Genomic DNA, 27533 nt, shown 5'->3' on the forward strand with positions numbered 1-27533 from the left:
TATAAATATAAAACTGGCTGTACTAATAATTTGTGATACAGGCTGAGTATAACCTTACTGTTCAGCTGTTCGTCGCCCTGCTGTTGCCATGCTATTAAATATTAAGTGTAAGTGCAGCAGTCATACTGTATGTCCAACTTCTTTCACTTCGCTTTCATTTTTTTTCCACTGGACTGCAGCTGCGTCTTGTCACGCCTGCATTTTGTCCCTTATCCAGCCTCCCGCCTGCTATCAGTGCAACCTTACTAAACACTCCTCTGTTTCACATGCTTTTACTTTGTAATTTCTCGTCCACTCTTTGACTCCAGCGAAAGCCCGATGACTTATTCATGCTGATGGAGTTTCCCTGTATAAAGCTTGATCCGTCTTTTCCCACAGTCAGCTCTTATTGAGTTTGGCCCAAAGGTCTTAGAGCACCCCGTTACATGACTGAGTCATGTCACTGCCAGCTTAACCTGTCCCGCAGCTATCATACTGTGCTTTATTAACAAGACTAACCAACACTTACCTCCTATTATCACATATTTGTACCACCAAAAACATCTCTAAATGTTGGATTGGGCTAAAAGCAGGCTATACTTTGGCAGATATATTCTAGGCAAGGCAAGGCAAGGCAAGGCAAGTTTATTTGTATAGCACAATTCAACAACAAGGTGATTCAAAGTGCTTTACAGAGACATTAGAAACAAGAACAAATAAAAAGCATGATTTAAAATTGAATAAAACAAGCAAATAAACTAACTAACTAATTAACAAACAAACAACAGTATATAAAATCAAAACAGATAAAATCAGAACAGTAGATAAAATCAGTAGTTAAATGTAAGTTTTGAAATTTAAGCTTAAAGTGTGGATTTGGTGCTTTATTCAAATGCAGCTGAGAACAGGTGAGTCTTCAACCTGGATTTAAATAAACTGAGTGTTTCAGCTGATCTGAGGCTTTCTGGGAGTTTGTTCCAGATATAAGGAGCATAAAAGCTGAATGCAGCTTCTCCGTGTCTGGTTCTGACTCTGGGAACTGATAAAAGACCGGATCCAGATGACCTGAGGGATCTGGATGGTTCATACTGGGTCAGGAGGTCATTGATGTATTTTGGTCCTAAACCATTCAGAGCTTTATAGACCAGCATCAGAACTTTAAAGTCTATCCTCTGACGGACAGGCAGCCAGTGTAAGGACCTCAAAGCTGGACTGATGTGGTCCACTTTTTTGGTCTTAGTGAGGACTCGAGCAGCAGAGTTCTGAATGAGCTGTAGTTGTCTGACTGATTTTTTAGGTAGACCTGTAAAGATGCTGTTACAGTAATCAAGCCTACTAAAGATGAATGCATGGACTAGTTTTTCCAGGTCCTGTTGAGACATCAGATCTTTTATCCCTGATATATTCTTGAGGTGATAGTAAGCTGACTTTGTTATTGTCTTAATGTGTTTTTCTAAGTTTAGGTCTGCATCCATCACTACACCCAAATTTCTCGCCTGGTTTGTGGTTTTTAGATGTATAGATTGAAGTTCTCTGGTGACCTGTAATCGTTTTTCTTTGGCGCCAAAGACTATTACCTCAGTTTTGTTTTTGTTTAGCTGGAGAAAATTGTGGCACAACCAGTCATTGATTTCCTCAATGCATTTACCAAGAGCCTGTACAGGGCCTCGGTCTCCTGGTGACATTGTGATATATATTTGTGTGTCATCTGCATAGCTGTGATAGTTTATTTTGTTGTTGTTTATAATCTGTGCCAGTGGGAGCATGTAGATGTTAAACAGAAGGGGTCCCAAGATGGAACCTTGGGGAACTCCACATGTGATACTTGTCTGCTCAGATGTGAAGTTACCTATTGATACAAAGTATTTCCTGTTTTCTACGTATGTTTTGAACCAGTTTAGTACAGTTCCTGAAAGACCTGTCCAGTTCTCCAGTCGTTTGAGTAATATGTTGTGGTCAACTGTATCAAATGCTGCACTGAGATCCAGTAAAACTAGGACTGACATTTTTCCACTGTCTGTATTCAGACATATGTCATTAAACACTTTGGTCAGAGCGGTTTCAGTGCTGTGGTTCTGTCTAAAACCTGACTGGAAGGCATCGTAGCAATTATTCTGTTTTAAGAAGTAACTGAGCTGTTGGGAAACTGCTTTTTCAATGATCTTACTTAAAAACGGGAGATTTGAGATCGGCCTGTAGTTGTTCATTTGTGTCTTGTCAAGATTGTCCTTTTTCAGTATAGGTTTGATTACAGCAGTTTTTAGTGATTCTGGAAACACACCTGATAATAAAGAAAAGTTGACGATCTGTAACAGGTCTGACTCTAAAGTCTTTGAGACCTTTTTGAAAAAACTTGTTGGCAGGACATCTAAACAGCAGGAGGAGGAGTTCAGTTGACCTAAGATGTCCTCCAGGTCTTTGCTGTTAATAGGTTGAAACTGTTTCATGGTGTTTAAACAGTTTTTTGGTGGACACAGTACATATCCTGGATCTGCTGTTGATGTACCAATTGCTTGTCTAATTTTTTGGATTTTTTCAGTGAAGAATTTGGCAAAGTCATTGCAGGCCATGGTCGAATGAAGTTCAGCTGCCACTGACACAGGAGGGTTTGTTAGCCTGTCAACTGTAGAAAATAAGACCCGAGCATTATGGCTGTTTTTAGTGATGATGTCAGAGAAGTAGGACCTCCTTGCATTCCTCAGTTGTAAATTATAATTGTGAAGTTTCTCTTTATAAATGTCATAATGAACCTGGAGGTTTGTTTTTCTCCATCTGCGCTCAGCTTTCCTACACTCTCTTTTTTCATTTTTCACCAGTGTGGAGTTTCTCCATGGAGACTTTTTCCTTCCAGAGATAACCTTCACCTTAATGGGAGCAATAGTGTCCATTACATTTAACATGTTAGCATTGAAGCTATTGACGAGCTCATTGACTGACCCTCTGGGCAGGTCAGGTGTTAATGGGAAGACCTGGTTAAAAATTGCACTACTGTGTTCAGTTATACACCGTTTTGTGATCACTGTTGTTGATATATTTGTGTGGGCTGAGATTTTACTTTCAAAGAAAACACAGTAATGATCAGACAGGCCCACATCAGACACAGTAACCTTTGAAATGCTCAGGCCTTTGGAGATCAGTAGGTCAAGAGTGTGTCCTCTATTATGTGTGGCCTCTGTTACATGCTGAGTCAGCCCAAAGTTGCCCAGAGTGTTACTCAGGTCTTTAGTCCCTTTGTCCTGAGGGTTGTCCACATGAATGTTAAAATCCCCAGCAATAATTACACAGTCAAAATCAACACAGATCACAGACAGCAGTTCACTGAGGTCATTAAAAAAGTCTGTGCAGTATTTGGGAGGCCTGTAAACATTAAGAAACACAACTTTGGATGGGGCCTTCAGCTGTAAAGCCACATATTCAAAAGACTGAAAACTTCCAGGAGATAGCTGCTTACATTGAAATGATTCATTAAATAGGATAGAGAGAAGCAGTCAGAGATGGGATCTAGGTGAGTAGGTTAAATCAAGCAATCAGTCTCAATGCAAAAATAAGCTTTTTTTTAAGTAGATATATAGCTGGTTAAACAATGTCTATGTGAGATTTGGTACATCTACTAAAGCTTGACCTTTCAACCAGATTTTACCCTAAATATCTGAGCACTACACTACTACAGATGTCTTCTAGACATCTAACTGACTAAAACATTTTGCTTACTGGGCAAGTGGATTGTCTGAGTCTTCATTACATGTACTTGGCAACTGCTGAGCATCATATTAATGCATATTTGATGCTCCCAGGGTTTCTTGATGCGTTCTCACTCAAAGGTATTTAGAGCAGCTGAAAAAGAAGCAAGTGAACTGTAAAGCCTGGCTCAAGCTTAAAGAAGACATTAAAAAATAATCTGAGAATCAATCCAATAGTGAGATTGTATTTATAATTAGAAAACAGCAGAGGATTAAGGGCTTGGAGAGAGGTGCATACACCACTGGTGAAAACTAAAAGGGTTAAAGGTCAGTCAAACAACTCAAAGACTGCTTCTTGTAACCTCGGCGGCAGACATACTTGACAACAGCGAGCATGTGTACATTTCAAAAGTAAACCAATAAACGTGAAACACAAATCTTATTCTGCCCAACTGCAGTCTTGGCCATATCTCCCTAATAGCAGGTAAATAGGAAGTAAAGAAAATATCATGGCGGATCAATACACATCTCAAGACACATCCCTGATTTGGGGAGGCTTCAAAACTTTGCTGCTTCACGTATCAGTTGCCTCTGCAGTCTGCAGAATCAGTCAATACTTGAAATCTAGCAGAGGCAGGGGGAAAAAAAGCATTTCCCCTCTCTGTTCCTGCATCGTCTCCTCCATTTTCTTCCACTCACTAATGCACTCCTGTCATCGGGGAGTTGGAGAGCATAGTGCAAGCTAACAAAAATCCACTGTGACGGCAGACCTCTCTTTTAAAACCTTAATAACACGGGCAGGGAGAAGGTAAAACCATCAGAGAAATTGATTGTTTTTTAATACCACCATTGCTAGTCATTCAGGGGAAAAGGAGGTTAGGAACGAAACGCACTCATACTTTATACTTAGGAAGAGTTTATAAGTGGAAAGGGCCGTACGGAGAATAGGTGGCACAATGACGGATATGTTTCTTGTTTATAAATAAAAAACAGGGCACATAAGAATGCGTAACAGTAGCCAGCCATGAATGGCTTTGGAGGGAAAAACATCACAACCTTTTTAGGAGTTTGCCTATGAATTATTCAAAGTCAAGTCAGTGAACAATTGGGGCAGAGCCACAGCTTCCTGGAAATAAATAAATTACAACCAAATACATTTAATAAAATGGCAACTGCTATGAAGTTTGCACTTACTTGCTGCTGCCTTTTTCCAGTTCTTACAACAGGATGACAAACTAGCCTCACACTTACTCAACTCGCAGCTCGACCTCCCTGCCATCTCACCCCGGCCTAACAAGAAACCCAAGTTGGGTAAGTGAGGGGCATAATTGGAAAAGTGTCTGTGAGGCATAAGAGGGTGAACAAACACACACACAAACACACACGCACAGCTCTGCCACCAGGACCCTGTACCTTGCAGCTGCCTGAAGCGCCCGTCCAGGATGGAGTTGAAGCAGATGTTAGAGGTGCTGTAACTCAGCCAGCGAGCTCGCTTCATACTCTTGGCCGAGGAGGAAGAGGAGGAGGACGAGAGGAGGAGGGGGGTGGGGGCAGGGGTAACATGGGGGCGAGAGGGCCGCTGACGTCTGGAAGTGCAGGAGGAGGACGAGGAGGAAGATGAGGAGAAAAGGGACAGCCCCGTGGGCGCCACGCCAAGCGGGACATGCAGGATGGTGCCGTTCTTTTCCGGGTGGTGCTCCGGCTGCTGCTGCTGCTTGCAGGTGCTTCCCCCTGATGACTTCCTGCTCTCGGGTCTCTGGGCCCTGTGGACCGGCGGCGTGCTCCTGCTCCGGCTGCTGCTCACGCTGACCCGCACAGGTGCTTCCTTTTCAGGTGGCATGTAAGAGCGACTGGAAGCCTCCTTGGCCCCTCCGCTGCTGCTCCGAATGGCTGTAGTCTCCCTGCTGCTGGCCTTCACGCTGATCTTGACCTCTCTGAGCCGGGGTTGGCTTATAGGGGCAGTGCGCAGCAGGCACGGGCTGCTCATCTTGACCCCCAAACAACAACAACAGGAACACACACTGCCTCTGGAGCCAGCAGAGGAGCTTGGCACACCACGTCTCTCTTCTTCCCAGTCTCTTGGCTCTCTGTCCTCCTTTCCAGATCCCTCTCACGTTCACTCCTGCTCCCTCCCTCCCTCCTCTTCCTCCTTCCACTTTTTCACTCTCCTCACTGCTGCCGTGGTGATGCTCTGCCTCCACTCTCAGGCAACACCAGAGCTCAGGCAGCCTTCAGTTCAGATCTGAGTGGTTTCTCCAGCTCCAGCCGCGCATACACTATGTTTCAATACATCCACGTGTTCCCACAAACCCCCTCCTCCCCATACCCAACACTCCCACAAAGTCGTGACATCGCTGAATGTTAACTGTACACATGGAGAGGTCGTTTTTTTTGAGCCAATAAACCATCATGAAACTGAAGCGTATCTTAAAGAAACGTGTCTTTTCTAAGCCAAAGTAAGACGCAGTGTAAACTAGTGTATATTCAGTACGGCCTGTATGTTCTTTGATGGCTTGCTGAGAGCATATTTCTGAGCTCACAAGCTGTAAATCAGCAGCGGGTGTCATTCACAGCCTCTCTCATCTCTTGCTTCTCTTATCACTTTCCTCCCTCCTTCACTCTCTCTCTCTTTCTCTGACAGGAAACACTTATTGCATTACAGCAGCAGCACTCTAACACAACATCACCAGCACCCACACAGAAGCCTTCATCACTTAAAGAGACAGCAGGAAAAGTAGTGCTTCTTTATAAACACAAAAAACAAAAAAAACAACAATCCTGGAAAGGTGGAAAAAAACCCATACTGGAAACCCAAAATATCAGCCGGCATCAAACCTGTGGAGTTTGTTTTGTCCATCCAGAGTATCAAATATTGAAAACTACTAAGATATGGGAGTTACTGAATCTAAGTTCAAATCACAAGTAAAAAATTTTCCACAGATCCACCGATGTACTGACATGTGCCTGTCGGCAAAAAAAGATGGCTTTGATGAGAGCGGTTGATGTTCATCGGCAAAACTGCTACTTTAATTGTTGTTATCCAGCCGAATTTTACAGAGAATTTGCCTTCTGTGTTTGCCCATTTTCTGTTTTTTGTCTGGCGCCTTCACTGCTTGAAGCAAATGGTTGTAAAATTGTTTGTAAATTTTGTAAAAGGAGGAAATTGGGTTAGACTAATGAGCCGCAGCAGTGAGAGAAGCAGCATTAACATGATTGAACATGATGACGGTAAAGCAGCTAAGTGACACCAGTCATCTGTGTCTGCAACATAATTCTCCCTAAAGCGGTTTTCCTTGTTGGTCGGTGAGCCCAGTTTTTCCACACTGGACTCAAATTGTATACCCACCCATAACCGCCTCACAGGAAACCATGCATTCACGCATAATAGATATCACACAGAATGTAAGAGCTAGTGTGTGCTTACACAAAATCCAGTCACAAGTTGAAGTTGTCAGCTTTTGTGTCAGTGATCAACTACATTGATCTGTATTGTCAAAGCCATTCTATTAAATATTTATTTTCTTATTATAGTGGGTCAGATTGCTAACTCTCCAAATAGCCCTCAGTTTGCTGAGATAAAAGGATCCTTTTAAATGTCTTTAAGCATATTTTTTGCTTTTATATCCTGCAGATGTTTTGGTTCAGCCGCTGCTGCCTTTGTATGACCGCCTGAAGTAGTAAATATTGGACTTGTGTTGGTCAGGTGGATCCAAAGATGACACAGGGAAAAGCTAATGTTGCTCAGTGTCTGCTGGGTGTCATTGCCCACTAACAGGTTTGTCATTTAAACTGGATGTGGTGATGATGTGTTAAATACTAGTGTATTTGACAACATTTAACATTTAAAAAATGCTTTTGTTCAAAGTTCATTGAGGACTACGTTTCAGTGTCAGCATCATTACAATCTCTTTAAATATCTTAAGCCCTTCCAGAAGTCTGAACTCCACAGAGATTAATTTGTGTCCTATCATCTCTCTTGTGCACCGACCATGGTGTTGACCCTCCATCACTCCCCTTTTGTGATTCGCTTCCTGCTACCACAGGAACACTGCTATTTAAAAACTCAGAGCAGCAGGCCCACAGGTGGGTCACAGCTTACCAGCTTAGCCAGAAATCCCAAAGATCTATGCTATGGGAGCAAGAGAGACAGGGCAGCTGTCCAGATCGGTCAGACACTGGACATTCAGGGAATGTGCAAGTGATCCCAGTTATTTGCAGAGGGTGTGGAGCAGTGTCAGGGCTCAGCTGCTGGTTGGGTGTAACTGTTAGATTCATCCATACACAACCAACCCTGGAGAGTGCTAGCAAAAGCCGTGGAGTAAACTCAAAGCTGACCTGCGGTGGGAGTTTTGTAATTTTTGTAACAGAAATCTGAGTGAAGGTCACAGTTTTATTCAACCCAACTAAAGTTAAACAGGTGCTCACCCTTTACAGCTCATCCTCTGTGCCCTTCTCTTTCGCTTTTAAAAAGACTGTCATCTCGAAAATCTGTCACCGAGGACGCAGCCTGTTTACTATGCAGGCACTCACCTGCGAGGGCCTTGATGCGCGAGCGCTCAAACAGCCTGGCAGAGCTGTTGTCATTGTCTAGTTCCTCATCAGAGAGGTCAAAGCGGGTGTTGATGTGGCTGTACTGCTGCGTGATCTCCACATTGTCAAAATCTGTGGTGGAAGTCATGGCGGCAGCCAGGGTGACGAGCGGGCGGGGGGACGGCTGGCGGCGTCCTCAGGTGGTCTGGGTGAAGAGGGAGATGAGCAGATGGAAAAAGCGGCAGGATGAACCCGGAATGCTGAAGGCGGCCTGAAACAGAGGGCAAATACACAGAGCATGATTAATAGAAAAAATGACAGACTGTAGGGTTTACTTTCTTTAATATTTTCCGCAAATTGTGAGAATTTAGTGCTTTTACAGTTAATTGTATATCATTGGGCTGTTGGCTGCAGAATGTAACGTTAATTTAGGGACAATATAAAGGCAATTTTCCAATCTAATAGTCTAAAAGATGTCAAAATATTATCTGCATCACAACCAGTGATGATATTTACAGTTAGTTGCCATCCAACTATTGATAAATTCTACTTTTATTCTCTGCAGTTCATTTTTTTGGAGAGGAGTTTAAGTTTCAATCTATACGAGGCTGTATCTATAACTGACACCAGAATTTAATTTGGGGCATTGGTGTGGTATCAGCTGCAGTTTTAGGATATTTTTACACAAAAATCAAATGTATGGCAGCTTTCAAGATGCCCACATGAGTTTGTGCCCCCTCCTCACAGTCTCCATTTTGTACGTGTGACTTTGGTCAACTGTCACAGCGCCGTGTGTCTGTGTATTCTTCGTGTGGAATGGCGGGTTGAAGGGCAACCACTCAGATAGCTCTATCTGGGTGCAGCATAGCTCTCTTATCATGCCACACAGGGGGAGGGGAACCCCCTGTACTGCAGAAACGTGACGAAACCGCCTTCTTTTGAATGATGCCGCTCACGTAGTTCGAAGTACGAACGTGTTTGTGTTTGCGTCTTTTTGTTGGTGAGAATAGTCATGTGAGCTGAAGTGAGGCGGGGAGTCTAACTTAGGTTAATACTCCATTAGATGAAGCATGGGGGTATAGAACATGCCAAAGTCCCCCTTTACAGCACAAATTAAGGGCGCATGCATTTTGCTTTTACTAACATTAGAGCTTTAAATGATGGATTACAGATAAAGGCTATAATCTGTAATCTGATGATAATAATTGTGGTTTTTGATGTGATTCTAAAGTTCACTAAAAACAGTAGATGGACTCCATCTCTACGAGATTATCTTCACTACTGGCGTTGTGTTATTATAAGTGTAATACTTTTAATAGTTTACCTACACAGTGCTCAGTATTTCATGATATTCAGTACTTTGCATCTTTATAATTAGTTCAATATTACTTTAAAAGGTGACAAACATATATATTAAAAAAAACTTAAACTGTCTCTACTGTAAGTATTTTATTTTACTAAATGTACTTTGACACAAATTACAAACTACAGAGGTTTGTTTGTTCAGTCCATTCAGAGAAGAGGCCCTCAGTGATGCGCAGTGATGGCATCCTACAGGTGTCCCTCCTCCTCCTGCTCAGTATCAGTCCTCAGCAGAGGGCTGTTATCAGCACAGGGATGCTCCACCCACCACTAGGGATCCCCTTATCACCTCGTGCACAACCTGGCCCGGCATGACTGCACGACGCACTTCTACTGCACAAACCTTCTCTAACACGGCGCACAAATTCATATTCACAAACTGTCACAAAGCTGTGAGAATCTAATCGTGTTTGGGGATTGACCGACTGCTCCATTTAGCTGCTGAACACAAATCCAAACATGTTTATACACGGTGATGCTGCAGTCAGTTCCATTTGGAGACATGCTGAACTCCTTATTATAGAAGGTCCAGTGACACAAAGGTCACAAGTTCTCTGCCTGCCACAGCATGTGTGTCTCAATAGCAAGGTGTCCTCTCGTGGTGTCCTTGAGTGAGAGGGAACACTCTAATCTACCTGCTTGCTCACAGAAGGTCACCCTGGAAAATGTTTTAAATATTTAAAAAATACAAATACACAGATGGAAACTTTATTATGCATAAAAGGCATGTGTGCACTGTTGCACTTCTTTTTCATTTTTCTAAAGTGATTTCATTCTGTTTAAAGTTATTTTTACCAATCATATCACTAAATTACTGAGTTTAAATATGACGGAAAATTGACACAGTTAAGTTCTGACGCCTCTACTAATAAAGCTTAATTTGATTCAATCTTTTTGTTTGGCTGATTGTGGATAGATTTCTATCACCTACAGTAGATAAAGACCCCAGAACATGTTCCTGTTGTATACAAATCATTCTTGTGACTGCACGCTGTGTGTTGGTGGGTAAGAGGTGCTGGATAATCTCTCCAAAGCAGTAAAATGTCAAGAGGGATGATAAGAATGTCAGCTGGAATTCCTTCAGATGCCCACATGTTGCATGACCTGGGTGCGTGTAAGTATATGCAACATGAGCTTGGACTTTTGTGGAAACAGCTCTGCATATAATGCCAGCAGAGGATCTTGGAAAAAATATTTAAAGGTGTGAATGAAAGTTTTACCTTTATGCTTGGCTGAAATTAGTTGGTAACCTACCTCTTACTGCACTTACTGGACCCCCTTTTTTTTAAAATAGCAAAACTACACTGTGAACAAGTATGTCCAATGCAAACATCAAATCAGCACTTGAGTTGAATTACAACTCTGCAGACCATTTTTCCAGCTGTAAGTAAATGTTACGCTGGTGCTTGCTCTGCACTCTGAGCAGAACAAAACATTAGCTGGCCATGCATTATTCTGAGCAGCACAGAGTCAGATGGAGAGGATGAAATAAGAGATGGGTGTGGTCGAGATGTGTGACCTACAGTGTGTTTGTGAAACTGTAGCGGCAGGAGCAACTGGACTGAGGAGAGGTAGGCCTGCGGTCCAGCTGAGAGTAAATCTGAGACATAAACACCAAGCACTCAGAGATCAATATGGAGTAAAGAACAATTACTTGCTTTTTTATATATAAGAATGAATACCGAAACCAAGACTAGAAAGGATATCAATCCATAAAACATAAGCTAAAAGAAGAAGCTCATTTCTTGTGGTCAGTGTTGTTTGGACTTCAACAGCACTGAGTGTGATCGTGCAAGAGGTTAAGATGAATCGATAATAAACTATTCCTGGAGTGTGTTTACACTGAAGTCCCTGCCTGGCCAGACAGAGCCACACATGCTCACTTGTCCTTTTAAGGGGAATAAAGCTGAACTTTCTTTGAGCAGGAAATGTGCCATATCTTTGCCTTTCAAAGGGCAGCAGACTGCTTTCAATCAAAGGTGGAAAAGGCTTTGCAAGGTGCTTTAACAAAGGGAAAACTAGCTCACATACTACAGTGGAATGTTTTCAAGCTTTGGCAAACGTAAGCGATGGAATGTAACGAAATACATATTTCTGGCGCTTTTCTTGGGTCACTTTTATAAAAATAACAACAGGCGTAAGAACCATGATACAACTTTAGAGTGATCTCTCCTAATATATTGGACGTGAAACTAATATGACATCAATAGCATTACCTACATTAAAGCACCGGTATTAATATGACAGGAAGCCCACTGGAGACACCTTCTGAGTACTTGTACTTCGGAAATGTCTAAGCACACGTTTCGGTAGCATTGTGCTCCTTTAAGTGACGGAAGTATACTTGAAGTATAGCAGACTACTTTTGAGCTAAGTGTTGCTACTTTTAGATTGTTAAATTATCTGAATAGTTCCGCAATACCTACTGGAAAGCGCAGTTTTGTGCGCAATCGCGCGCAATGGCCTATTTCTGCGCAAATTTAAAGACGCACGCCACCCTGGCTGTTTTACAGTAAAAGATAACAAATTAATAACTTGGGAATTTGTATATAGCTTTATTAAAACAATGTTTAGCGGTTTTATCAGTGAATATTATAACAACGATAAATCATCCAGAGCTTTTACGTTATTATTAAACATGACAGCCCGGATCAACAGGTACTTTGGAGGAAACTTAACCAACAAACAACTGCGAACAGTAGTCTAAATAAATGAACACGGCTCCGTTACTATTTGCACAAAGATCATTAATTTAATTTTGCAATGGCACATTAGTTTTGCCTTCAGTTTACACTTACTTGCTTCTGGTTTTTCTTCTGTCCGAAAGTGTTTATCTTTAGTCTTCTTCCTGCCAGTAAACCAGTTATAATCCCATTGACTCAGTGGGGGTCCTGGTCAGAGCGCACAGAGGTCTCCACAGCTCGAGGTGGGCACAGTCCTACACTGGGGACTAGGGAAAGGGGCTGAAGGCGCCGCGCGCTCCACGGTCATTCCTGAAAGCCAGGCGAGTGACCCACCCTGCAGAGTTAAAAATAAAGTTGGCGCATCCAGTACATGATCTGTGCGCGCAGGGGACGGACATTCCTGACAAGGGCTGGTGACTCTAAATGGCAGAGACACTTCTGATGTCCTGTGCAACGCCTCCTACCCCCACCTCAGTGCACTCCACCCCGCCCAGAAAGGGCTCTAATCGCGCACACGGCAACTACCCACCTACCTATCGAGACCCTTTCAGAAATGTCACCTCCAAGGTAGAGAAGAGAGGCCAGGACATGGAGAGTGGACACACCTGTGTGATGAAGTCAGAGTCAGAAGAAATGACATCAAAAAAGGAATAAAGCTCATTTGGAAACCATTTAAGCGATATAACTGCACCGATATAATCTTATTAGAAACTTCATTAAAGATATAGTGCAACACAATGTTTCTAACCCAGAAGCACACGGAGAAATATGTTTGTTTGTTTTTTTAATATCACCTTTCAGTACAACAATATCCAAAAAGAATTTCAGTCAGCACTAAAGGTAAATGTTCTGCTTGCTACATACAAGGTAACTAAAACTGAACACACAAGAGGTTTTGATGCAACAGTTTCTGTGTCATAAAAAACAAACAAATTATTTGAAAAATGGCTAATAACAACTTATTAGCAACAAGAAGTATGGCGCTTATAATAAAATACATACATATCACACCAGAAAAACATAAATATATATATTTCTTAAGAAATAAAAAATATGCTATTAAAAAAAAAAACCAAGAAATTATTACAAAAAGCTGTACGGAGGTTTGTTTTACTGACAATATTAAAATTGCAATCTGTAAGTCAAACTTTTGAGTTAGGCATCTCAAAATTCTGACAAGTTAAAATCTTGCAATTAATTTTTCCTGCTAAAGTTTTATTTTCCTTCAACCTTCCATACAGCTCCTACTGCATTTTTCACTTGTCTCTTTTTCTTTGGTGCCTCAGGGAACAGGTTTAGTTGAACTTTCAGAGTCAACATTGTCTTTTAATGACTCCGCATAACATGGCTTCATATCCAAATACACAAGACCCGGAATGTCTGAGAGCAGTCTGGCCTTTTCTCATCTTAATTTAAAGAACTGTACACATTAAAACAACAACCTTTTTACAATCCTCTTCAATTTTACTAAATGCATAAAAGGTTTTGTGCAAGCAGCCACAAACACAGCACTCCGAAAAACAGCTACATAACACATTCAACAGCATTTCAAACAGAAGGCAAGAGAAACTAAATCAATAACAGGCTTCAGAAACAAGTGGGAGGGGAAGACCTTAAAAACTCACCTCATGCAGAATCGGGGTACTGAAAACTATGAGAGCTTAACCCTGGAGCTGGATAATAGTCTCATCAACACGTTGCATGTTTGACATGAAGGCATGAACCATCATGTTCTGGTTCAAAACTGATCTGCCCTCATGCCCTTAAGAGTTGATAATAGTCAAAAGGTTCCCAACTTTCCTCTTCCTTGTTTTGCTACAAAACTTTTTTTCCCCTCGTGTTTTTTTGCAGTGAGCTGATTAACATTTGCAGCTACAAAACAACTCCTTACCATTCCTCCAGGTTTGCCTACATGGTGCTACTATAAAATACAGTATATAGCTTACATATCTTTCTTTTCCATTTGTGAGAATTGCTAAGAGATATTTGAAAGTCATATTCTGCTGAATTAATCTTATTGAATATGTGAGGAAATGCTGTAGGCACACAAATGTAGCGGGAAAAGGACTAAAGAGAAGTTTGTGAAAATTGTCTTATTTTGTTCTGTCTATCACTACACCGTGTTTTTTTTATGTGCATCTGCGAGGAAGCAGTCAAAGATGTACACTGGTGGATTTAAAACATTAACAGAACTGGCTGCATCTGTCAGTCAACATATAAAAGAAAGTAAACAGACAAAAATGTCACTGAGGAGGTAAAATGCCTGCTATTTATCAGGGGGATATAAGATTTAGAGGGGAAACTTAAGTGGTCTCAACCTGAAAGCACCTAAAAGCAACTGGCAATAACTGTAATGCCAAGTCATTCATTTAAAAACATCTCATCTTTGGTAAAACAGTCTTGAAAATATTCATGTGCATGCACAAATATAGAAAAACACCAATATTTTACAAAAATACCTTCATTAAGAAAAAAAAAAAAGCTGCTTCAACTTTGTGTCTGGATATAAAATGTAACAGTGCCCTTAAAAAAAAATCAAGTAAATAACATTTCAGGTGCAAATTCAAAAGACAGACCGACTCCGTGATGGAGAGGATCTAAGTGCTCGCTGCTAATGATGCGTCTTTGCGCGTCCCGCCGATTTACGAAGAAAGGAAAACGTCAAGATCGGCGATGACGGCTGCCTGTCGTCTGGCAACAGTGTTCACGAGACGGTGAGGAAAAGATGGAGTTCCTAGGTCCAGCTGAAAATAAACAGAAGAGGAAACGGAGATAACAAATGACATCCATGTAGTACAGCCTGCAAATTACACTCACCAGACACTTTGTTAGGTGCACCGTGCTAATTATGAGCTGGACCCCATTTTCTTTGTGGAAAGAGTCAACAAGGTACTGAAAACATTCTTCAGAGATTTTTGGTTCACATTGACATGAGAGCCACGCCTCACACAGTTGCTGCAGATTTGTTAGCTGCACATCCAGTGAAACAGCCATTAGAAGATGGGGACACACTGCGATCATAAAGGCATTGATACAATCGGTACCAAGGCCTCCTGAAGTACGTCAAGGAAATAGTCCCCACACCATTACACCACCAGCCCAAACCACTGATACAGAGCAGGATGGATCCATGTTTTCATGTTGTTTACACCAACACCACCTGAATATTACAGCAGAAAACGAGATTCAAACCTGGCAACATTTTTTCATGTTTCTACAGCCCAAAGTTGGTAAATCTGTGTGAATTGTAGCCTCAGTTTCCCGTTCTTCGCTGAGAGAAGAGGCACCTGTTGTGGTCTTTTGCTGCTGTACACCAGAGATGCTCTTCTGCATACCTTGGCTGCCTAAAGTGGTTACATTTGAGTTACTGTTGCCTATCTGTCAGCTTCTGGCCACTCTCCTCTGACCTCTGGCATCAACAAGGGATTTTTACCCACATAACTTTTTGGACCATTCTCTGTAAACTCTTGAGATGGTTGTCTGGGAAAATTCCAGTAGATCAGCAGTTTCTGAAATACTCAAAACAGCCTGTCAGGCACCAACAACCACGGCATGTTTAAAGTCACTGAAATAACCTTTATTCCCTATCCGTTTGTAGTTCACAGAGTTGCTGCCACGCGATTGGCTGATAAGATATTTGCATAAATGAGTAGCTAAATAGGTATACCTAATGAAATGTCCAGTGAGCAAGTTACTCAAACACAGCAAATACAAAAATACAATTATGTTTTCATTATAAAGATGGACTCTGAGTGAAGTCTGTCTGTGCTGTATCAGCTGCTCCTGTGGTAAACTTGGTGGAAGGTGAAAAAAAAGCTTCTACTCCACGAAACTAATTTCCCTAATAGTGATAAGCCTGCCAGTGGAGAGCCATAAAGTCATCCTGCTGTTTAGATCAGCACAATCAGCCTCAATAATCAGCTCGAAAGACTGATTTACTGGAAGTTAAAATGCATAGACTTCAACTCTGCTACCCTTCTGTTGGTTGTATTGCAATACACACAACTGCGCTATTACGTATATCTAAAAGTAATACAGTGGGAATATAGAAGTAATTCACTGAAAGATGTCTTTTAGGTATTTTGGCCTTTAAACGGCAGCCTCCAAAATGACCACAAAAAAGAAACCGAACATAATAACCTTCACAAAGGTCAGATTTATTCTTCTGAATTATGTGAACGCATTACTTTTGCACCCAGTGAAATAGGGAGTGATGCATGAGAGCCTGCGGATGTATTTCTGGCAAGCATATTTTACCTGTAGCAGGTAGATGACTCTGGTTACTTCCTTTTCATTACGTCTAACTGGTTGCAAGATCCAGCAACTGGGCAACATCTCCCCACGGATGGCGTCCACACTGGGCCGAGGGAGAGACTCCTCAAACACAGACTGCATTGCCAGCACGTGCAGGCCACCCTGCGGCAGAGAAAACAATATCAATAAAACAGGTGCCGCTGCACTCTTTTGATCAGCCGGGAGGCAAGTGTACACCGACACCAACAGCTGACATGATTTCCTCCACACCCACTGCCTCTGAGTCAGAGTGTTGTTTATGCTCGGTGACTTCTAAGCATGAGTAGTATCTAAATAGCATGTTTAACATTTTGTGGATGAGGAACATGCTGTTAAATTGTTGTTTGCACTACAATGTAATCTGGATTTTTCTTTGTCAAGCTAAAGCGTGCAAACGCTGCACATACTCCCTGAGCCTTACACAAGAGAGATGAACAGTAATCATGCACGCCGGCTGGTTAATGTTGAAGCTGTGCTCACCTGTTTGGACTGCGAGCTGATGCAGCAGAAATCTCGCGGCTGGCTGAGGTGACAGGTGGACGAATCTGTGAGAATGTAAACTAAACAAAAATGGAGAGATACGTGAAAATGATCAAGTATAGTCGATACAAACCTGGAAATAAAACAACTGGGGCAATGTAATAAAAGCCCAATACTGGAAATAGATTTACTACTATAGAAACAGACAAACCAAACAGCTCCTGTGCAAGGATTTTATTTGCAGTGTGATGTTTGAGCGCAAGGCTCTTTCTCAGACTTTCATGAATACACTAACGAGCCTACTCATAATCTTCACAACAAACCACACATGACATATCTCGCCTTTTTCAGACTTCCATCTGTTAAAAAGTAATAAAAATAATGCTAGATAGTGTAACAGAAGAGCGTGGACAGGAGAGCAGTGAGAGAGAGTGGAAAGACACACAGCAAAGGGGCTCGTGTTGGACTCAAACTCGGGCCGCTGCATCTTTATCTTCAATTCTTTATGTATATTTTAGTGTCTGACAGACTCTTACTTGTTCTTTGTGATTGTGTATGCTGTACAAAAATCAATAAATACAACATTTAAAAAACAAAGTCACATATAAAGAAAAACTACACTACAAACAAATCATGTACCTTCAGTACGTTCTACTACGTGTTTTAATTATCCAGCACCAATTCTGTTTAATACTGGGATACTAGACTGGTGGAAAGAAAGTTCACTAAATAAAATGTCATATTCACGATACAGTGATTTGATACTTTAGTTTAAATTCTACATGCTTGCATAAAAAACAAAAATTATCCAAAGAATGAAAACTTGGAGAACAAGAGGCCAGCAGAAGTAAAAAAGGCCTCGTGGTGGGCTGCAGGTATTAAATGAAAACACACTGCAGGTGTGAGAATGGAGCTGGCCGCGTAATAAAACAAACTTGGCAGTGATGAATGAGACTGTGCTGAACCACGCTGTAGTACAGATAGTTAATGGATGCAGATGCGTTCGCTGAGAAGAATTTGCAGGCTCTATTAACTGCGTAGCACAAAATATAAATAGTTTTGCTGTCAAGATAAAAGTGTAAATATTATATTTTATTTTTAAGATTTGCTTTTTAGCAAAAGCACAAAGGTTTTTGCAAGGTAAACGGATTGCACAAGGCCACCTTACACAACCATAATTCATCAGTTTTTCTTTCTGAGCAATGACGTTTAAGCAGTGTTTTAGTTTTTGAACTCTCTCAGAAAATAAGCATCTTACTTTTTAAGATGATGTTTTAACTACTAGCATTATAACAAATGAATGGATAGGGAGGAATGAAGTTTCAAGAAATCTCCTTAAAATTGTGATATTCAGGATAACTCAAGATTAAATATACTGTCATTAAAACTGCTGCCTATGAGGATGTTGGCTCACCAAGCTGAGTGCTGTCATCTAGTGGTCGTGTCCACACTGAGCGGACTGACTGATTGTACATGTGGCTCTTGGACAGCTGGGAGATTAGGTTCCACAGGCTATCCGGTGGTCTGTCCAGCTCCCCAGCCCCCAGGAAACCGTGGACAGATGGGCAGGAAGAGGGTTTGTAGTATGCCTGAATTCCCCGTTCATCTCCTTGGTAACTGGGTAAAGATAGACAGAGTTCATTTTCTAATAGCACATAAATGATTTTTGTGTTGCAAATTGTCTACTTGCTCAAAATTATCCTGGAGCAGGCACGGAGGAAATCGAGAAAAGGGGAGATGGTTGGAGAATGCTCACCTCCAGCCTGCTGCGGCTTTGCCCGTCACCAAGTTGCCAAAATCCCCTGAGGCAGCCAGTCGCACCTGTCGAGAAAAAAATGTCTTACTCACCTCAAAAACAAATGCCAGTGAGAATAAACCCGAAATTTTTATAAAGGACAGTTAATTACTATGTGAATCTTTCAACTCAAATACAAAATACTAATTAGAATGTCTCTCCTAGAGCACGTTTTTCTACAGCTGACTTTTCAGCTATATTACCTCAGCCAGAGCTCGACCGAGAAGACTGAATGTGATGTCCTGATAGGTTGTCGATATGGAAGACGAGGAGCCGACGGATGCTGTCCGCTGGCGTGTACAGGCCGGAGATGAAGTCATCAGAGGTTCAAACCCGCTGCTCTGTTGGACGTCTAATAAATCACATGATATTATTAGCACATTTAGATACAGAGGGTGTAAAGAAGAGGGTAAAGAAGTGGTGACAAACCTGGGCAATGATCTCATTTATTAGTCGCCATATTTAACAAATTGCCAAAGCTTCCAAGGAAGGCAAATATAAAGCCTGAAATAGCAATGATTTATCTGGACGTCTTATTGAAATAATAATTAATCATGATTATTGCCCAAATCTATTTGGGGTTGGTGATTAACTGTCCTGCTGTTACCCTGGGCTGACAGCCACCCTCTCTGTGTCTTCACACTCTGTGGAGCACAAATAGGAGGACGTGTCCCAACCTTCAGCCCTTCATTCTTCATGATCTGGACAGAAGAAAAGTTGAGCCTTTTTAGCTCAGTCTTAAATCTCAGTTTCATTTCAAATCTAATGTATCATGTAGCATTAATATACAGACCTGTCCTGTTCGAACTGGTCTGTTGCCCTGCTGTAGTTGGGTGGTGTTGCCACTGTTGTACCCTGATGTTGGTCCAGAGGAAAGACTCAGACTGGACCCCGTGCACAAAGTGCTGTTGCTTATCCTTGTCCGATGCCTCAAGTCATCCTGTCCGGCACACGTCACCTAGAGTCAAGTTCATACAGACAAAACTATTTATCCAAACATTTACAACAACATCTAAATGCTGCACAGCACACAGGATCCCCTCTATAGTCACTTTTATCATGATAAGATGAAGACCCTGGAGTTCACTGGCTGGGATCTTTAATTATTCTCTGTGATATGGATCTGACTGACCTTGTCTTCCTGAGATAGGGCCTGCTGCTGTAGCCTCCTCTTCTCAAGCTCAGTCCGTTCTCGCAGTCGTTCTCGTGCCTTTGCGATCTCCGTCCTGGCTTCTTCCCGAGCTCGACCATAGTCCCGCAACAGCTGCTCAATGTCAGATGGATACTGGCTTTCTTCCCTTGGAGCATCTGGCATTCTTCAGTAAAAACAAATAAGAGCCAAATAGATTTTCTGTTTACATCACTCCTGAAAACCTAAGCACGAAATGTGAGATTCAAGGAGCCCGTTGTGCTTTGATTTTGTGAAACTCAGCATCTCACCTGGCGCTCTCTATCACTTCTTGCCGAAGCCTTTGAAGATGCTCTTTGTGCCGACTGGGCATTGCAATAGATGCAGCCTCCTGAGGACGGAGGCGTGGGTGCTTGCTCGGACTCAAGCTACGAGCTCTCCGGTAAGTCTGGAGGCGCTCCTCCCTCTCCTGCCTCAAACCCTCAATACTCCTGCGATGCCTGAGGGATCCAATTTAAAAAACAGTAATGTCAATGAAGTCTAAGAGAAGACCAGTTTTAGAAAATATCAATGTATCCGCAGTATCAATTACGAAAGCGTTTTATGCTTTAAAAGCTGGCACTGAATGTCAGGTGAGAATATTATTATTATTTCTTTTGGATTTTTTAATTAGGTATTTCCACTTTGGTGTGTATTAAACATTTTAAAGCAAATCTTATGTCAAAATAGAGCATTTGTGGCAACTGTATCCTTACACATCATACAGCTGCTGTTTTGTAGAAGCAGAAGCTGGCGTCACAAGCTCTTCTTTGGACCTCGGGGACAACATCTTTAGCAGCGTGTCCGTCTCTCCCAGCCTGTAATGAAGCTTAGCCTCTGCCAGCTCCACAGTCAGTGGTGTCGGGTTCATGTTGAGGTTGACCGTCGCCATCACCTGCTCTCTCTCCTGTCGCAGCTTCACTATCTCCTTTGCCCTCCTGTCGCTCTGCGCCACAGATTCTGCATTTGAACCAAAGCTCCCGACTTCACCCCATTCGGCACACTCTCTGCGTTTGTTGTGCTCACTGGTCACAAATGTGGTCAGGTTTTTTGAGCATTTTGACTGTTGCTGATTGACCCCCGACCAGTTGGTGAACTTGTTGTGCATAGGCAGGTCCTCCGGGACTCTCTGATTATCTTGACAAGGAAACACATCGCTGACAGGTTCAATGTTCACAAGCACATCTGTGTTGCATTCACTGGGTGCTAGTGACATTATATCATCCTCTTGAGGTTGATCAGCCTTGTCGCTGAATGGAGATAGACTGTAGTTAAAATCCCCAGCATTAGGCACAAGTCTTCTGAAGTCTGATGCCTGCTGTTTGTGCACATCAGTCTGTTTTAATGTGGGGGAAATGTGGTTCTGCAAAATTAAACCATTTGCTGAAGTAGGCGTCCACTGCGGGGATGCCACCGGCCATTTGGACCCGAGCTTGTGGTTGTCCTTGTCTTGATAGTTCACATGTCTCCCATCAGAATCTGCATATGTTTCCATTGATGGATTTGGACTTGAAGAGCACTTATCTAATCTTTTAGAGCTTGTGCAACTAATTTCACTCACTTTCTCAAGTGATACTGATTCTAATTTGTCAGAGGAAGAATCACAATCCCGTAAGGACATCCGATTGCCATCCGAAACAGAAGGAATGGTCATGCTGTCATCCTCAGAGGGATGGTTTGTCTTTTGAGCCTTATATTTTGCAGAACATGTTACCGACTGTTTACCCTTGAGCCTCGTGCGTAATCTGGCTCCCACTGTAAGAATAGGAGAAGACGCACGGTCTGTATATGTGACCATTTTCTTCAGATGAGGAGATGTGAGGTGTGTTAATGAAGGGCTGTGATTTTCTTGGTAGCAGATTTTTGATGACCTATGGGTGATTTCAGGGACTGCAGTACTTCTGCGGCCCAGTGCTTCAGAGACTCTAGATGAAGCAGACCTTACACGCCTTTGACAGTCAGCTGCAGTCTTTGCACGAGCAGTTTTGAGAGGGTCATTCGCAGGCTGTGAGGAAACAGAGGTGTTAAACCTCAGGTCAGGCATACTTTGCATCTTTTCAACTGTGTTAGATTTTGTTTTTACCACACAGTGGATATTTTTGTCTTGAGAGACACTCACAGCATCAGAACCAATCACTTTGACTATGACATTGACTTCATGAGATTTAGACTTCTCACTGGGTGACAGAAGAACAGCAGCTTTCTTCTCTGCTGGAGCTACAAGCCTCTCAGTCTGGATCCCAACATCTGCAGCTGTCTGAGTTGAGCAGTCTCTCTTGGTGCCACCATTAGACTCGACGTAAGATGTGCTAAGATCAGAGAAGTTAATACTCCTTGAACTGAAACTGCGAACTTCACCTGTCCTCATTCCCTGGACGTCCCCCAGCAGGTTTGAGGTGCTGTTGATTAACTTAGAAATGTGAGCTGACATGCTTTCCATACTGGCCCAAGTTGGAGATTCTGTGATATCCACCTTGTTTTTCTGTGACGCGGGTACATCTGTGTTGCTCCTTTTGTGACGATCTTTCCTCTTCAGAGAGCTACAGTTCTTACCGTTACCCTGCGCCTGAAGCTCACGCTCAGTCTGAGTACTGTGTTCGCATGTCCTTTGTGCGTTTGTTTTGCTCGTCTGGCACTCTTGCTCAGGTGAGTAAACAAACATGATTTCATCTACTCGACCGGAAGCGTTGCCAGGATCGCCAGGAACACTGTTGACTGAAGAACCGCTGTCTGCTGTCAGATTAGCAGGGCAACTGCAGATATTCGCAAATGCCTGTTGACAGGGTGTAAGCCGAGATGTTTTAGTTGCTTGTTCTTTATAATCCTCCACACTACTAAGAGTACTAGAGAGTCCCTTGTTTGTAGCATATGTGCTAAGATGAGAATTAAATGGAGAGTTCTGCTCATTCAGACCATTATCGACACTGCAGCACCTTGTTATACGTTTCTCTGAGCTGTTTAAAAGTGGAGAATTACTGGATAGGTCAGCAGCACTTCCAAACGCTGGGTAGCAATGTTGGCCTGAGTCGTCTTCTTGCCACTGGTGAACATAAGGGTTGATGTCACTGGATGCAAAATGAATAGGGGAGTCTTGAGACTTTGGCACATGCTGTGGCTCCTTTTTGTTTGCATGCGGGCTAATTTGTTCAGTTTTCTGTGACACTGACCGAAGAGGTAAGAAGTGTCTTTTTAGCGTGTAAGCTTTACTAAGCTTAACTTCGTTTTTGCCGGGGTTTCCATGGGAAAAAGTCTTCACGTTTGATTTGTTTGCTCCTGCTAAAGTAGATTGTCCTGCATTGCTTTTTCTTGGCTGTCTGACTTCAGGTTTGACATCATTCTGAATGTCAAGCTTGACCCATTTAGATGCCAGCCTGCTGTGATGCATCCTAGTGGCGGCGTGGTCCTCCTCATCCTCGTCTGATGACTTAAGAGAGGAGTCAGAGGAAGATGTGGGACAGGTCCTGATGTGAGACTTTCTGAACCGCTTAGTTTTGCCTTTTTGCATCATAAGAGAAGAATTTCCTAACATGCCTCCAGTTGTGCTTTTCTTGGGCTCTTTGGCGATTACAGGTCTAAAACAACTTGGATTTTTAAAGCAGTTTTGCTGTAGCATTTTAGATTGTGACTCCGCCGTTACTGCTCGATTGTGTGGCACGAATGGTTGGGTCAAAGTCTCTTTGTCACTTTTCATTATGCAATCTCCACTGCTAATGATTTGAGTATTTTCATTAAATTTGGGATGTGACTCAGATAAATTTGGGGGTTTGTTTTTGCAGCAGCTCTGAGACGAGTTATCGGAATCAGTCTGTCGATAGCTGAACTCATCCTGTGCTGTGACAGAAGGTTTGCCTCCTGTTGTGGTGTCTCGTTCAACATTTACATCATGCCCAGCCGAGCCTTTCATGCAGACATCCTCACCACGGGGTGTGTTCTGGTTGCTGTAGCTTCTGTCTGCTTTAAACTGATGTAATCCACCACCAGCTAATAACTTCATGGCTCCAGATATTTCGCCACTGGTTTGGAAATGTTGAATCATCTTTGGCGTGTTTGGTTTGGGTGAATAATTATCTTTATTGACAACGTTCGATGCAGTTTCCACACCTGTGCGCCCCATAGCAGTACAGCTACAATTCACTTTTATGCAGTCAGTGGTGAAAAGTGTTTCAGGGCTTATTTGGTTAAGTTGTGGGCATGTCTGCTTAGCATTGGAAGCTGGGGGATCTGTCTGGCTGTCCGCTTTTTTGGAGCAAATATCAGTAATAACTGGATGAAGATTAGCTATTATTTCACGTTTGCCTGCATCATTAATTTGTTTTTGTGTTACAAAGGCATCACTTGCTGACAAAGAGTCGCTAGCGTGCTCGCACCCTGCCTGGCTGCACAGAGTCAGACTTGAGTGGATATGTGGAAGTGAGTTTTGGAAAACACAGCGGCTGAAGACCTGCTTGTTTAATGTTCCATCAGACACGCTATGAGCGCTGTCAAAGGTTTCCGTCACTTCAGTACATACAACCGTGCTGCTATTCCTCAATTCAGCTGCCATAGCTGAAGCCAGGTGCTCACTTTTATCCACCTTATTTTTACTTATCAGTAAAGTTTCCAGTGTAGGATGTCCACTCAGGTTTGTTCCTTCTTTCGCTTGATTACTCCTTTCATCTCGCAGATGTTTTGCTGTCCATCTACATTCATTACTGTTTGAAACAAAATGAATTGCAGATGATGACAAGGCATTCAGACTTTGACTCAAGCTCTTCCTGGCCCCATCACTATCCATCAATGTCAATTTCATGTGCTCTTTCACCACTTCTGCGATTCTCAGATCAATAGTGCTGCAAATAGCATCTGACTTGCATACGTGTTCTCCCCTTTCCTGGTTTTTTCCATGGTTATTCACTCGGGATTCTCTCTGTTCTGTTTCTACAAACTGTTCCTTTAGGGTTACACCCACCTTTTGGACTACTTTATTATCGCCAAATGAAATACTATTCTGTGAATCTTTTTCATGACTCTGAAGCCCAAACTGAGAGTCCTCAAAGACGCCACGACTTGGTTCGAGTTTCCCACTGCTGCAATCAGATACTGGCAATGCAACTGAAGACACTGTATCTTGTGTAACGCTGCCAACAACACAAACAGAATCACATCCTCTGCTGCTAGTTTCTACTGCAGGCTCTTCTTTATTAGAATCCCCGGTGCTATTATTGTCATCAGGGCAAATCTCCTCATGGCTGTCACCTGATGCACAGCAGAAGCTTACCAGCTCGCTGCTGTCCTGTGTATTTGGTATTTTCAAGCTGCCCATGAAAGTATCTTCTTTGTCTTTGTTTCTCTTCCTGGAATTTTTACAAGTTGATTTATCAACTTCCTGCTGTAGTGCAGTGGCCTGCTCAGCGTCTTTGATTCCATCCCTTATAAGAAATGCATCTTCTGCATTTGTAAACTTACACTGCTGTAAATCTCTCACCTTTTCTGTTCCACAATCGAGACTGCATACTCTTGCCTTTTCAGTAGAAGGTTTTAAGAGACTTGCAGCTTCAGGCATCTCAGCCAGTACTTCACGTGGGTTTGTAGGATTTGTGGAGAAATGGATTACTGACTGAGACAATGAGCTGCACATTTCATGGTCAGAGGACACTGTAATGTCAGCAAACATCATATTGGAGGAATCTGCAAACACCTGAATCAAATTTGATGTTGTTTGTGTGGTCTGGGAAATTTCAGTCTCCATTTGATCTAATGAAGATGCTGGATGCTGACTGTAACTGAAAATTGGAGTACCTGTAATAGAAGGATCTCTCATTTTTGCGGGTTCTCCTAAACACTCTGCACAACACCTTACATCCTTCTGATTATCAGACTTCAGGGCATTGTCTGGTGTTGTCAGCGCCTGAAAACCCCCCAAAACTTCAAGGTCGTGTTCTTCCACTTTCATGTTTACACCTTCAGTGCTAGTGGACGTAGAGCTATGGCTTCTAGATCCAACCTGAGAGCCAGACAGATTCATACTTGTCGGACTGGGACTACTGCTGCTGATCTCTGCGTGTCGGAACATAATGTTTCTTTGAAAAGGTAGAGAATCCCTCTGCATCCTGGGACTCTCTGCTGCATCTGTGGAGGACCAGGCATCAGTGAGAACCAGCGGGTTTTCTGGCTCCCTCACACTGCAGCTGCTCAGAGAGCGTGGGCTACTGGTTAAAGCCTCCACATTCCCAAAGTCCTGAGTTAATTTATGTACAGTGTCTCTGCCTCTAGAATCTGCTACTAATGAGCTTTGAGAAGAAGGCTTCATTGTTGTATCAATTTGTCTTGTCTTCGGGGAGCTTTGATGGCTCCAGTATGCCTCTATTGGGATTACGAGAGTTTTCTGACGGCTGTCCCACTCAAAACTGGTCTCTGCTGTTTTAGTGTGCAGCTTGGATGAATCAGTGGAATCCGTCACCAGTGAGTAGGTTGGTACCAGTGTCTGGCTAAATCTCTTCACTGTTGAGAATTTAACAGTGCTCTCCAAACTGAGTGAATCTTTAGACATCTGACTGTCTTCACTCTCTGCTTCGCTTTGAGCTGCATCCTCATGTCTCAGCTGCTCTGCTAGAGCTGTGGCATAAGCAGAGGACAGAGAATCAAGAGAGAAAAGGCTCTCGCAGTCTGATGTCCCATTGTCTTTGACTTCTCGCTCTTCCTCCCATCCAACCAGTCCATGCTGCTCATCGATCCATCTACTAGTCTTGTTCATCAGAGCCTCAGTACTATGCCACCGTCTATGTCTAATGCTCTCAAACAGAGTCCTTTGGTCAAGCTCCTCACACGAGACTGTAGTTTTAATGGTACATTTCCTTTGACCCATTTTGGTGTCTCTAAGGCTCTTGTCTCTTCTTTGTCTCCAGTGAAATTTACTTGTAAATTTTCCAAGCGGCTTAGGCAGTTGTCTATTCACACCTGAGGGAGGTTTTCTGAACACTCTGGACAGAGCTCTTTTTATCCTGGGCCCCACAGAACGAGGAAACGACTTGCTGATGGTTCCTAATCTGCTGTTATCTGCATGACAGGATGTTTTCTCGTGCATAACAGGGCCATTCTCAGAACTGGGTTTGTCTGTGGATGATCCTTGAAAGTTTTCCTTGCCGACTAGCAGCAAACTACATCCAAGAGGCAACTTCTGTGTACCCGTCAATTTCTGGTCTGACCTGTTCTTAAAAGACAGGTCTCGGTTCGGAAGCAGAGGTTTCCTTTCTGGCCTTTCCCGGCAGAGCTGGGTTTGTGGTCCCTCCTTGGCAGTCTGTGTGATCTTTTCAGGGGAGGTTACTCCATTCTGGTGGGGCTGATTTTGCTCTGAGAAGATAGAACCAGAACAACTTTGGGTCCTTTCCCGAGGAAGACACTCATCCGAAACCCACTTCCTGCTACCAGTCCAATCGGACGTTGTGGGTGAATTTAAAGTCAGGTCTGTGGATCTGTTTCTCTTGAGGAAGTGTCTGTTGGAGAAGGAGAAAAACAGATGTCTTAACAGTCAAGACCTAAATAATTAAAAAAACCTGAAAAACTGCTTCCTGAATCCTCACCAA

At 42.7% G+C, this 27533-nt stretch overlaps 2 protein-coding genes across 3 annotated transcripts in view; both read right to left on the reverse strand.

The window, feature by feature from the left end:
- Nucleotides 1-12639, reverse strand: part of sptb (spectrin, beta, erythrocytic) — a 44999-nt gene extending 32360 nt beyond the window's left edge. Inside the window, exons 1-2 of one of the 2 annotated variants that reach the window (XM_085343326.1) lie at nucleotides 12350-12639; nucleotides 8190-8460 (exon numbers count right to left, since the gene is read on the reverse strand). In XM_085343326.1, the coding sequence (XP_085199452.1) occupies nucleotides 8190-8337 (148 nt within the window). In that variant the 5' untranslated portion in view covers nucleotides 8338-8460; nucleotides 12350-12639. Of the gene's footprint in view, nucleotides 1-5072; nucleotides 5821-8189; nucleotides 8461-12349 lie in introns of those variants that run through there. The other variant, XM_085343327.1, reaches the window with a different exon arrangement.
- Nucleotides 12640-13401: 762 nt separating this feature from the next.
- The window catches only part of stard9 (StAR-related lipid transfer (START) domain containing 9), a 44139-nt gene continuing 30007 nt past the window's right edge, over nucleotides 13402-27533 (reverse strand). The window contains exons 22-32 of the mRNA XM_085342426.1: nucleotides 20688-27443; nucleotides 20244-20432; nucleotides 19936-20119; nucleotides 19597-19761; nucleotides 19411-19504; nucleotides 19007-19155; nucleotides 18765-18829; nucleotides 18423-18625; nucleotides 17009-17088; nucleotides 16493-16651; nucleotides 13402-14979 (exon numbers count right to left, since the gene is read on the reverse strand). Coding sequence (XP_085198552.1) covers nucleotides 14878-14979; nucleotides 16493-16651; nucleotides 17009-17088; nucleotides 18423-18625; nucleotides 18765-18829; nucleotides 19007-19155; nucleotides 19411-19504; nucleotides 19597-19761; nucleotides 19936-20119; nucleotides 20244-20432; nucleotides 20688-27443 — 8146 coding nt within the window. The 3' untranslated portion in view covers nucleotides 13402-14877. The remainder of the gene's footprint in view (nucleotides 14980-16492; nucleotides 16652-17008; nucleotides 17089-18422; nucleotides 18626-18764; nucleotides 18830-19006; nucleotides 19156-19410; nucleotides 19505-19596; nucleotides 19762-19935; nucleotides 20120-20243; nucleotides 20433-20687; nucleotides 27444-27533) is intronic.

Source organism: Diplotaxodon limnothrissa, linkage group LG19, assembly GCF_057381915.1.
Source record: "Diplotaxodon limnothrissa isolate DT_005_m linkage group LG19, D_limnothrissa_male_GT1.1, whole genome shotgun sequence".
In the NCBI taxonomy this organism is placed as follows: domain Eukaryota; kingdom Metazoa; phylum Chordata; class Actinopteri; order Cichliformes; family Cichlidae; genus Diplotaxodon; species Diplotaxodon limnothrissa.